General features: G+C 44.8%; 1 protein-coding gene across 1 annotated transcript in view; it reads left to right on the top strand.

Moving 5' to 3' along the window:
* Positions 1 to 12,721, top strand: part of LOC124029030 (pleckstrin homology domain-containing family A member 6-like) — a 174,352-nt gene that overhangs the window by 66,116 nt on the left and 95,515 nt on the right. Inside the window, exons 3-5 of the mRNA XM_046340897.1 lie at positions 4,616 to 4,760; positions 5,127 to 5,231; positions 5,877 to 5,949. Coding sequence (XP_046196853.1) covers positions 4,616 to 4,760; positions 5,127 to 5,231; positions 5,877 to 5,949 — 323 coding nt within the window. The remainder of the gene's footprint in view (positions 1 to 4,615; positions 4,761 to 5,126; positions 5,232 to 5,876; positions 5,950 to 12,721) is intronic.

The following is a 12,721-nucleotide window of genomic DNA, read 5'->3' as shown; positions in this document are numbered from 1 at the left end:
AATGCTGCCATCAATCCACGGTTTCTGGTTAGGGAATGTTTTTATCGTTGCTATGGGAACGACAACACGTTCTAATGAACTCGCACACCGAATCAGCGTATTCGTCAATATTCCCATCTGACAATAGAAACATGTCCCAGTCCACGTGATGGAAGCAGTCTTGGAGTGTAGAGTCAGCTTGTTCTGACCAGCGTTGGACAGACCTCAGCGTGGGAGCCTCTTGTTTTAATTTCTGCCTGTAGGCAGGGATCAGCAAAATGGAGTCGTGGTCAGCTTTTCCGAAAGGGGGGGGGGCAGGGCCTTATATGCGCCGGAAGTTAGAGTAACAATGATCCAAGGTTTTACCACCCCTGGTTGCGCAATCGATATGCTGATAAAATTTAGGGAGTCTTGTTTTCAGATTGGCTTTGTTAAAAAGCTACAATGAATGCAGCCTCCGGATAAATGTTTTCCAGTTTGCAAAGAGTTAAATAAGGTTCGTTCAGAGCCATCGATGTGTCTGCTTGGGGGGGATAATACGGCTGTGATTATAAAAGAGAATTCTCTTGGAAGATAATGCGGTCTACATTTGATTGTGAGGAATTCTAAATCAGGTGAACAGAAGGATTTGAGTTCCTGTATGTTTTCTTCATCACACCATGTCCCGTTAGTCATGAGGCATACGCCCCTCCACTCTTCTTACCAGAGAGATGTTTGTTTCTGTCGGCGCGATGCGTGGAGAAACCCGTTGGCTGCACCGCCCTGGATAGCGTCTTCCCAGTAAGCCATGTCTCCGTAAAGCAGAGAACGTTGCAGTCTCTGATGTCCCTCTGGAATGCCACCCTTGCTCGGATTTCATCAACCTTGTTGTCGAGAGACTGGACATTGGCAAGAAGAATACTGGGAAGTGGTGCGCGATGTGCCCTTTTCCAGTCTGACCAGAACACCGCCGCGTTTCCCTCAGAGTCGTTTCCTTGGGTCGCTGCATGCGATCCATTCCGTTGTCCTGTTTGTAAGGCAGAACACAGGATCCGCGTCGCGGAAAACATATTCTTGGTCGTACTGATGGTGAGTTGACGCTGATCTTATATTCAGTAGTTCTTCTCGACTGTATGTAATGAAACCTAAGATGACCTGGGGTACTAATGTAAGAAATAACACGTAAAAAAACAAAAAACTGCATAGTTTCCTAGGAACGCGAAGCGAGGCGGCCATCTCAGTCGGCGCCGGAAGTACCTCAGTTTACTAGGGGAGTTGATGAAGAACAAGCCTTGCAAAGCCACCTGATCCTGCAAGCTTACATTAAATGCTGCATGGATAGCTTTTAATGTAAGCTGGCGGGATCAGGCAGATTTGAAGAACACTCTTTTACAGCAAAAAGCTGAGGAAGTGTTGCAGTGGAAAGAAAAGGGTTCAATTATTAAACTGTAAGATCTAGGGATGATTACTTGGCCATAGTTTAAAGAATCAGGCTGGCCATGTAGTCAGGACATCACCTGGTTAACACCTCTACTGTCATCATAACTGTCATGGGGATCTACAGGTAACTGTCAAAATAAAGGAAATACTTGAGAAAATGAGGGATACAAAGTATATTGAAAGCAGGTGTTTAAACACAGGTATGGCTCCTGAGTTAATTATGCAATTAACATCCCATCATGCTTAGGGTCATTAAAAAAAATTGCCATTATTTATCTACCATGGCTAGAAGAGATGTCAGAAAGAGGGGTCTCAAAGGAGCATGAGTTTAACCCTAACCCTAACCCATAACCTTCACTCCAACTCAATACTCAAAACCTACAACCTGATTTTGGACGGAATTAAGGAGTCACCAGGAAGGCTTACAACTACCAAAGATTATTATTCCAACACTATACAGCAAATGTATTTTTTTCAATTTTTTATTTCACCTTTATTTAACCAGGTAGGCCAGTTGAGAACAATTTCTCATTTACAACTGCGAACCGGCCAAGATAAAGCAAAGCAGTGCGACAAAAACAACAACACAGAGTTACACATGGAATAAACAAATGTACAGCCAATAACACAATAGAAAAATCTATATACAGTGTTCAAATGGAGTAAGGAGGTAAGGCAATAAATAGGCCATAGTGGCGAAGTAATTACCATTTAGCAATTAACACTGGAGTGATAGATGTGCAGATGAGGATGTGCAAGTAGAAATACTGGTGTGCAAAAGAGAAAAAAAGTCAATAAAAATAATATGGGGATGAGGTAGGTTGTTGGATGGACTATTTACAGATGGGCTGTGTACAGCCGCAGCGATCGCTGATGTTTAAAGTTAGTGAGGGAGATATAAGTCTCCAACTTCAGCGATTTTTGCAATTCGTTCCAGTCATTGGCAGCAGAGAACTGGAAGGAAAAGCAGCCAAAGAGGTGTTGGCTTTGGGGATGACCAGTGAGATACACCTGCTGGAGTGCGTGCTACAGGTGGGTGTTGTTATGGTGACCAGTGAGATATACCTGCTGGAGCGCGTGCTACAGGTGGGTGTTGTTATGGTGACCAGTGAGATATACCTGCTGGAGCGCGTGCTACAGGTGGGTGTTGTTATGGTGACCAGTGAGATATACCTGCTGGAGTGCGTGCTACAGGTGGGTGTTGTTATGGTGACCAGTGAGATATACCTGCTGGAGCGCGTGCTACAGGTGGGTGTTGTTATGGTGACCAGTGAGATATACCTGCTGGAGCGTGCTACAGGTGGGTGTTGTTATGGTGACCAGTGAGATATACCTGCTGGAGCGCGTGCTACAGGTGGGTGTTGTTATGGTGACCAGTGAGATATACCTGCTGGAGCGCGTGCTACAGGTGGGTGTTGTTATGGTGACCAGTGAGATATACCTGCTGGAGCGCGTGCTACAGGTGGGTGTTGTTATGGTGACCAGTGAGATATACCTGCTGGAGCGCGTGCTACAGGTGGGTGTTGTTATGGTGACCAGTGAGATATACCTGCTGGAGTGCGTGCTACAGGTGGGTGTTGTTATGGTGACTAGTGAGATATAACTGCTGGAGCGCGTGCTACACGTGGGTGTTGTTATGGTGACCAGTGAGATATACCTGCTGGAGCGCGTGCTACAGGTGGGTGTTGTTATGGTGACCAGTGAGATATACCTGCTGGAGCGCGTGCTACAGGTGGGTGTTGTTATGGTGACCAGTGAGATATACCTGCTGGAGCGCGTGCTACAGGTGGGTGTTGTTATGGTGACCAGTGAGATATACCTGCTGGAGCGCGTGCTACAGGTGGGTGTTGTTATGGTGACCAGTGAGATATACCTGCTGGAGTGCGTGCTACAGGTGGGTGTTGTTATGGTGACCAGTGAGATATACCTACTGGAGTGCGTGCTACACGTGAGAGTTGTTATGGTGACTAGTGAGATATACCTGCTGGAGTGCGTGCTACAGGTGGGTGTTGTTATGGTGACCAGTGAGATATACCTGCTGGAGTGCGTGCTACAGGTGGGTGTTGTTATGGTGACCAGTGAGATATACCTGCTGGAGCGCGTGCTACAGGTGGGTGTTGTTATGGTGACCAGTGAGATATACCTGCTGGAGCGCGTGCTACAGGTGGGTGTTGTTATGGTGACCAGTGAGATATACCTGCTGGAGCACGTGCTACAGGTGGGTGTTGTTATGGTGACCAGTGAGATATACCTGCTGGAGCGCGTGCTAGGGTGAGACAACATCAACAATATAAAAATCAAGAGCAGGAGAAGAACAGAGCACGAGAGGAGAGGATCAGACTGCTGAAGGAGAGGTTGAGGGGGCTGGCGTGTGACAGAGAACAACCCACTAGAGAGGTGGCCACCCCTGCAGAGAAGCCAGCAGAACAGCCCACCTCAGCTCCCGACAAAAGTCTTGACACCACAGCAGAACAGTCCACACCAGACCCTGACCATAGCATCAACACCACAGAAGAACAGACAAATGAGGAACCCCAGGCCCAGGGGATCCCACCCCCTCTGAGCAAACCCCCTGTCCACCACCCTGATAGCGCCTGAATGTGGATAATTAGTGGGTATCGGCCTAATTCTGCTCTGCATGCATTATTTGGTTATTATTATGCATTATTTGGCATTATTCTACATTTTACACTGAGGATATTTTTGCAGAATTCTGCATGCAGAGTCTCAATTTGGTGTTTGTCCCATTTTGTGAATTCTTGGTTGGTGAGCGGACCCCAGACCTCACAACCATAAAGGGCAATGGGATCTGTAACCGATTCAAGTATTTTTTTAGCCAGATCCTAATTAATATGTCAAATTTGATGTTCCTTTTGATGGCATAGAAGGCCCTCCTTGCCTTGTCTCTCAGATTGTTCACAGCTTTGTGGAAGTTACCTGTGGCGCTGATGTTTAGGCCGAGGTATGATTAGTTTTTTGTGTACTCTAGGGCAACGGTGTCTAGATGGAAATTGTATTTCTTCTCTCTCTCTTCCCTCATCTCATTACTCTAAAAGCATTATTATCAAGGGTCATTTTTGACACTACATCATCAAGCAGGTGTTCTCAGAGATAGTGACATAAAGATAGTAGACAATATACTGTGTTTGCATGTGTTACTTTTTGTTGGCTGTGTGAGTCATTAACTTTATCTCTTTGTCTCTCTGTGTTTCTGTAGGAGCTGTGATTTGGAGATGAATGGGAAGGCGGGAGATAGAGGACCTGTGAGTTCACCCAACGACATCAACTCCAACAGCTCCACCATGGTAGCAGACCTATCCTCCCCTGAATCCCAGACCCAGTCCCAGCCCTTCACACCCCGGGTCAGTGTACACACACACACACACACACACACACACACACACACACACACACACACACACACACACACACACACACACACACACACACACACACACACACACACACACACACACACACACACACACACACACACACACACACACACACACACACACACACACACACACACACACACACACACACACACACACACACACACACACACCTCACAACACAACACCTTTACACTTCACTACATCATACACCAAGTCAAGGTTTTCTGACACATTCAATGATACAGAGAGCTCCATTCGGTTCTCTCATCTTCTCTCTCTCCTTCCCTACTGTCCTCTCTTCACTCTCTCCCTTCCTCCTGCCCTCTCCAGGCATCTCGTACTCCAAGGAAAGCTGCTACATTTGGGAAACGTTCTAACTCCATGCGGAGGAACCCTAAAGCGGCGGTGACCAAACAGGGCTGGCTATACAAACAGGTAAATCAGCTCTATACACTACACTGTAAGTAACATGAGGCAGTGTTCCCTCAAATACTCCATAATACCCCATGAATACCCCATAAATACCCCATAACCAGATATAGCTCTTCTTCCAATATGCCTAGTCTCTTCCATTTGTTTTGATACAGTATGTCTCAGACACTAACTTTGTTTTGGTTGCTTTCTCTCTCATGTTGTTTTGGTCTCATATCTGTCTTCCTTTTCTTCACATAGGGCAGTATTTCTTACACTGTTTTGGTCCGGTATTAGTGTTACCCCTGACATTGTCTAAACTGTTGTGTCTTCTCTCTGGACTTCAATCCATCTCACTGTGTGTGTAATTCCCCCTGTTTCTCCCTGTAGGCCAGTTCAGCCCATCTCACTGTGTGTGTTATTTTCTCACTCTCACTCTCACTTACTCTCTCTCTCACTCTCACTCTCTCTCTGACTCTCACTCTCACTTACTCTCTCTCTCTCTCTCTCTCTCTCTCTCTCTCTCTCTCTCTCTCTCTCTCTCTCTCTCTCTCTCTCTCTCTCTCTCTCTCTCTCTCTCTCTCTCTCTCTCTCTCTTACTCTCACTCTCTTACCCTTACTCACACTCTCTTACTCTCACTCTCACTGTTTCTCACTGTCTCCCCATAGGCCAGCAGTGGAGTGAAACAGTGGAACAAGAGATGGTTCGTCCTGACTGACCGATGCCTCTTTTACTACAAAGGTAGACTGATAGCAAGGTCTTCTTTCTTTTAGTTATTTTTCTTCTTTTCATAGCTCATTGTCACCCTTCATTGGAGGACAACTTTCTCATCGTGCTTTATTCTATTGCATTTTATTGTATAATTTAGTCAGAAATATTTGAAATAATATAATATTTATTGTTGTATTTTACGTCTACATTTTCTTTCTAACCTTCATTTGAACCAGGAAGTCCCACTGAGACATGGGTAGTGTGTCAACTGCCAACCTATTCCCTATAGAGAACCCTAAACAGAGCCCTTTGTGGCTATAGAATGTCTTTTCAAAGGAAGACCTGGCTAAGACGAGTCACTACACCTGCTACTTCAGTCTCTCTCTCTACTCTGTATATTTAAGAGTCCTACTCTGTGGATTTGTTTGGTTGTATCTGGATTGCAAACTGGAAAGTTTTTTATCCCATTCTTGTTTTGGTTCTACTTTTGTGGGCTGGTGTCACATTTAAAACTCTTCTCTTGTTTGTGTTTTTTTTACCATAGTTACCTGATGTCATGTCAGTGTGTTAGTTCTGTTGGCTGAGTAGAGGGCTGTGTGTTTGGAGCATATCGCCACTGTGTCAGGACTGTTGACTTGTTTGAGGTGCTTAAATACCACACAGAAACACTTGTCATATTCTCCTAACAGTCTCTACTCCTCCTCCATGCCGAGTCTCTGAGCGTTTGCGGTCCTCACCCGTTATCCTCTGAGCCACAGTCAGGAGAATAAACAATCTGTTATTTGAATATGGCACACGGCTTGACGTGTCTGCAATGTCGACGTACGAGCTGTGTGTGTGTGGGTTTATGTGTGTGTGTGTGTGTGTGTGTGGGGGTTTATGTGTGGCTCTGTGTACATATGGAAGTGTGTAGAGATATGTTTCACTGTATATTATAGTCTTTAAAGATGGACATTCAACACTGACAGACACAGACATGTAAACACACACACGCACACACACACACACACACACACACACACACACACACACACACACACACACACACACACACACACACACACACACACACACACACACACACACACACACACACACACACACACACACACACACACACACACACACACACACACACACACACACACACACACACTCTCCTTATACAGCTCAGTCGCTCCCTCTCAGTGGTGAAGCAATTGTGGGATAGTGGAGTCTGTTGCGCAGGCAGGCAGGCCGGCAGACAGTCAGTTGCGCAGGCAGGCAGGCCGGCAGGCAGCCAGAAGGGTGACTTGCAAGATCAAGAAGATGAAAGGAGATGATAATGATGAAAATAACGTCATTTTGCCTCTTGTCTTCAGCACACATCAGTATTTTATGCCCTGCAGGACTTGTTGTCTGAGTGAGACAAAGCAGGAGCCATACCTACAGTAACTTGTTTACCACCATACCTATTCTTATCAGCACAGAATCCACAGTGTTTGTCACGTTCTGACCCTAGTTTCTGTGTTATTTGTTTGTTTTAGTTGATCAGGACATGAGTTGGGTGGGCATTCTATGTTTTGTGTTTCTAGGTTGGTTTTCTGTGTTCGGCCTAGTATGGTTCTCAATCAGAGGCAGGTGTCGTTAGTTGTCTCTGATTGAGAATCATACTTAGGTAGCCTGGGTTTCACTGTTGTTTTGTGGGTGATTGTTTCCGTGTCTGTTCGCCACACGGTACTGTTTCGGTTTTGTTCACGTTTATTGTTTTGTATTCATTGAGTGTTCAGCTTAGGTTTTTAAATAAACAACCATGGACACTTACCATGCCGCATCTTGGTCCAATCCTTGCTACACCTCCTCTTCAGACGAAGAGGAGGAAAACCCTTACAGTGTCAATGTAATTGTTTTTTAAAAGCTTGTGTGAGGCCCCGCATACAGATATGGAGACAGAAAAGGAGAGAGCAGAAAAAGAGGAAGAGAAAGAGGGAGGGAGAGACAGAGAGAGAGACAGAAAAGGAGAGAGAACAGAAAAAGAGGGAGAGAAAGAGGGAGAGACAGAAAAGGAGAGACAGAAAAAGAGGGAGAGAAAGAGGGAGGGAGAGACAGAGAGAGAGAGAGAGAGAGACAGAAAAGGAGAGAGCAGAAAAAGAGGGAGAGAAAGAGGGAGGGAGAGACAGAGAGAGCAGAAAAAGAGGGAGAGAAAGAGGGAGGGAGAGACAGAGAGAGCAGAAAAAGAGGGAAGGGAGAGGGAGGAGATAACAGGAAGAAAGGGGAGGAGAGAGAGAGGAGATAACAGGAAGAAAGGGGAGGAGATTAGGAGAAATCTGGTGTGATTTTCCTCTTAGCAACCCCTCAAGCCCATTTTGCCCTTAAATGTTTTTAAGACCTACACCACTAAGCCTCATCACATGTGTGAACACCTGGGGCAGCTACTATATTTTATGTTTTGCCGTTTCTCTTGTTCCTCCATCCCTGTTCAGTTTTCCCTAGGGGACTGTAGTAGTAGAATAAAATTCATCATGAGATGTGGTGACATTTCCCTCCCCAGGGACAAAGATGGTCTGTACTCAAACAGCTGGAGTAACGGTGCTGTCTAAAATAAATACATATTGAAGGATAACTGAGGATTTAGTTTTAGTATGTCTTGGTGCCTCTTTCACCTCTATCTCAGGACATGGAGTAGTATATTCTGTAATTTATTTATTTAATCTTCATTTAAGCAGTGAGTCATGTGAGCTATGTCGAGAACCTCCCTGCTCACACAGTCATAGAGGGTTGAACTTTGACCCCTTGCATGTGCGTGTAAGAACTTCATGAGGGTGTGGAATTTGTGTACTTGTATGTGTGTGTTTGGAGCACTGCAGCATTTCGCTGTGTCACCGTAAACATTCCCTACAACATGCCATAGCAACATGCCATAGCAACATGACCCCGGGATTGCATGTGAGAGCCATGTTTAGTGTGTGTGGTGTGTTGGTGTGTAACTGTGGGAGAAAGCATGCTTGTGTGCATGTTTTGGTGTGTGTGTGTTTCTATCTTTGCTTTGTACAGTACATGTTGTACAATGGGCAGCCTTCTTCTTATGCTTCTTTAACAGTTCAGTGGACTTATTGCCCCTACCAATCAGATGATGATATTTTGGTGCCATGATGTTGTGTCTGTCTTTCTTTCTTTCATTCTTTCTTTCTTTCTTTCTTTCTTTCTTTCTTTCTTTCTTTCTTTCTTTCTTTCTTTCATTCTTTCTTTCATTCTTTCTTTCTTTCTTTCTTTCTTTCTTTCTTTCTTTCTTTCTTTCTTTCTTTCTTTCTTTCTTTCTTTCTTTCTTTCTTTCTTTCTTTCTGTCTGTCTGTCTGTCTGTCTGTCTGTCTGTCTGTCTGTCTGTCTGTCTGTCTGTCTGTCTGTCTGTCTGTCTGTCTGTCTGTCTGTCTGTCTGTCTGTCTGTCTGTCTGTCTGTCTGTCTGTCTGTCTGTCTGTCTGTCTGTCTCTGGCTGGCTGGCTCATATCTCTGTCAGAGTCATTATCTAACCATTACTGCTGTTACGGTTCCATCAAAAACAACCTGCCCATTACAACCAAGGACAAGATATTAACAGCTACTGTAAATTAATCTGTGTGTGCGTTCATGATTGCGTGTGTCTCTGTGTGCGAGTGAACGCGTGAGTATGTGACACGATTCTTCCCTGTTGACTTAGTCCAAACACACCTTTTCCTAGTCCTGAGAGAGTGTGAACTCCAGGTTAAAAGTTGAACAAGATGCGTGAATGTGTTAGTGGATCTACCTGTATCGTGTGAACTACAGGATGTAACTAGGACATTGTTTCAATACTAGAGGGTGATACCACGCCAGCGGGAGAGGAAAATATTTTTGCTATTTCAATTTTTCTGGCAATTCTCACAGAGCAACTTAATTGGGAGGAAGGAGGTTTGATTATTTTAAATTTTTTACATTGTATCACAAACCTTGTTTTCAAAAATCATGACGAAAGTGGCCATTTTAGACCCTTTTTAGACCCAGACATGCCTCCTGTAAGACCCTATGATCTGTGAACCACACATGATACACAACATCTTGGTCTTGTTATACTCCTTATAGTGTGCACTAACATATGGAGTATGTCTAGATTCGGAAGACAAAAAAGTCACATTCATGAATTCAACATAAAACAAATTGATGTTAGTATCTAAAAACGACTCTTTTTGATTTTGTGTGCTTAAAAATGCATTGTTAGGAACAATATACAAGTACCTCCAATTTCAGAGTTTTACATTTTATGAGCACCACCAACACAGTGAACGGGAAATGGATTCAAAAGGAACTCTGCTGGTGATTTACTGAATGTGCAATCCCAAAGGAGGGCTGTGATTGGTAAATGAACTATAATTGGTAATATCATTAAAAGTTCCAGAGAGCCCACTCTGGAAATGTGACGTTTGAAGAGTATATTTAAAAAAAAATAAGCTACATCAAAAAGGGTCGTTTTAAGATATTAATATGACTAGTTTTAACGTTGAATAAATTCATGTTGTATTTCAGAATGTAGTTAACCTGGAACTGGCCCTGTTGTCTACCCTATCCCGTACACATTCAGATGCACATCTGACCTGAATAAGGAAAGCGAAGAAGATCAATTCAATTATAAGAATAGTCAGAAATCCCTGCTTGCGTCTTTCATATGGAATTGTTCCAGTTGTTCTGTGATTTAATAGCTCAATGTGGAGTCACTGTCATTTTTCCACATTCACATTCAGCAACTGGCCTCTGAGCCACACTCACTTTTCTACTGGTTCTCCATTTCTTCACCCCTTCTCTTGATGACATTACAGTCATTTAGCAGACACGCTTACCCAGAGCGACTTACAGTAGTGATATATCTTTTTCTTCATATTGGGAATCAAACCCCCACCCTGGCATTGCAAGCAGCATGCACTACCAACTGAGCCACATGGGACTCTTCTTCTGGCTACAGTGATTCCTCTCTCTTGATTCAGCACACGTCTCATGGGTTGTTTTAGTCTCTCGCCCTTCTCTCCTAGTTGTGTTGTGGAAAAAGAGAGAGGAAGGGAGGGAGAGGGAGACATGACAATGGAGAATGTGTGACTGTGCAGTTTACTGCCACGGTCTCCATGCCAGCAAGGAGAGAGGGGCGAGAAATGGGCAGAAAGAGGCCCAGGTCTTTTGTTGTTGGGACTTGGGGGTCATATTGTCAAAGCGTGCCAGCTGTCCTGGCCAGGAGAGGTGGAGTAGTGTCGGTGGTGCTCTGGATATTAGGAGTGTGTGTATAGGTTTTCCCCATCCGGGATTTGAACCTGCATCCCTCCAGGTCTGTATCTCTAACAACTAGCCTACATACCACACCCATCTCTAAAGTTTCTCAAAACATCCTGACTGTCCAAGACTGTATGTACAATCAAGGACTTTACTTCACAAGTTACTTTGCCAATGTCCGAGCTGCCCGGGGAATACACAGAGAGTAACTCTCAGTGAAATAGAGTGTTAGCCCTTTATGTAACTGCCATCTTCAGAAGTGTTGAGCTGCTGTTGTTTTGGGATGCTAATACACAGCTGTCAGAGAGCTGATTTACTACTGCTGACCCTTCATCCACACACACGCACGCACGCACGTACGCACGTGAGGGAGACTGTGTGGTGTCAAACGGGTGTGACAGTAGCAGCAGCAGGGAATGCAAGGCAGGAGTCAGACTGCCATGGTATGAGTCAGAATGAGGTGACATTTTCACAGGGAAACCTGTCATTATAGGGGACCTTTCAATTACTGTGCTTCTTCAAAAGTGTGTGTGCTAGCAGGAGTGTCTTCAGAAATGTGTTTTTCCAGAGTTGTGTGTGTGTGTGTGTGTGTTGCCACCCCTTCTGCCTCTGTGTCCATGGGTGGGGACAGGATTGGTTGTTGAATGCTGAGAAGCTCTGCCACATGTTTCCCAATAACAACTCTGTTTCTCCTCACCAAGTTTCTCCTCAGGATGTGAAAGGCTGTTTGGCAATAAATCACATTGTTTCTTATTACATACATTATTTGTGTGTGTTTGTATGATGCTGTATATTTAGTACAACTTGGTAGCCTACAGCCTACATTTCATTTATTTCTTACCATGAATGTGTGAGAGTTTTTGCATGAAATACAGAACATGTGAGGTCAGGTTTGAATTTGTTTGAGAGAGAGATGGGGAGAGAGGGAGACAGGAAGAGAGAGAGAGAGACGTGGCTATTTACCTGTCTGTGTGAAGCAGAACACCCTGCTCTCTGATTGTTGGAGAGAGGGAGACAGGAAGAGAGAGAGAGAGACATGGCTATTTACCTGTCTGTGTGTAGCAGAACACCCTGCTCTCTGATTGTTGGAGAGAGGGAGACAGGAAGAGAGAGAGAGAGAGAGAGAGACGTGGCTATTTACCTGTCTGTGTGTAGCAGAACACCCTGCTCTCTGATTGTTGGAGAGAGGGAGACAGGAAGAGAGAGAGAGAGACGTGGCTATTTACCTGTCTGTGTGTAGCAGAACACCCTGCTCTCTGATTGTTGGAGAGAGGGAGACAGGAAGAGAGAGAGAGAGAGAGACGTGGCTATTTACCTGTCTGTGTGTAGCAGAACACCCTGCTCTCTGATTGTTGGAGAGAGGGAGACAGGAAGAGAGAGAGAGAGACGTGGCTATTTACCTGTCTTTGTGTAGCAGAACACCCTGCTCTCTGATTGTTGGAGAGAGGGAGACAGGAAGAGAGAGAGAGAGACGTGGCTATTTACCTGTCTTTGTGTAGCAGAACACCCTGCTCTCTGATTGTTGGAGAGAGGGAGACAGGAAGAGAGAGAGAG

The sequence above is a fragment of the Oncorhynchus gorbuscha genome, linkage group LG03 (assembly GCF_021184085.1).
Source record: "Oncorhynchus gorbuscha isolate QuinsamMale2020 ecotype Even-year linkage group LG03, OgorEven_v1.0, whole genome shotgun sequence".
In the NCBI taxonomy this organism is placed as follows: Eukaryota; Metazoa; Chordata; class Actinopteri; order Salmoniformes; family Salmonidae; genus Oncorhynchus; species Oncorhynchus gorbuscha.
The sequence above is the reverse complement of the archived record's forward strand: the minus strand, read 5'-3'. Positions and strand labels throughout refer to the sequence as shown.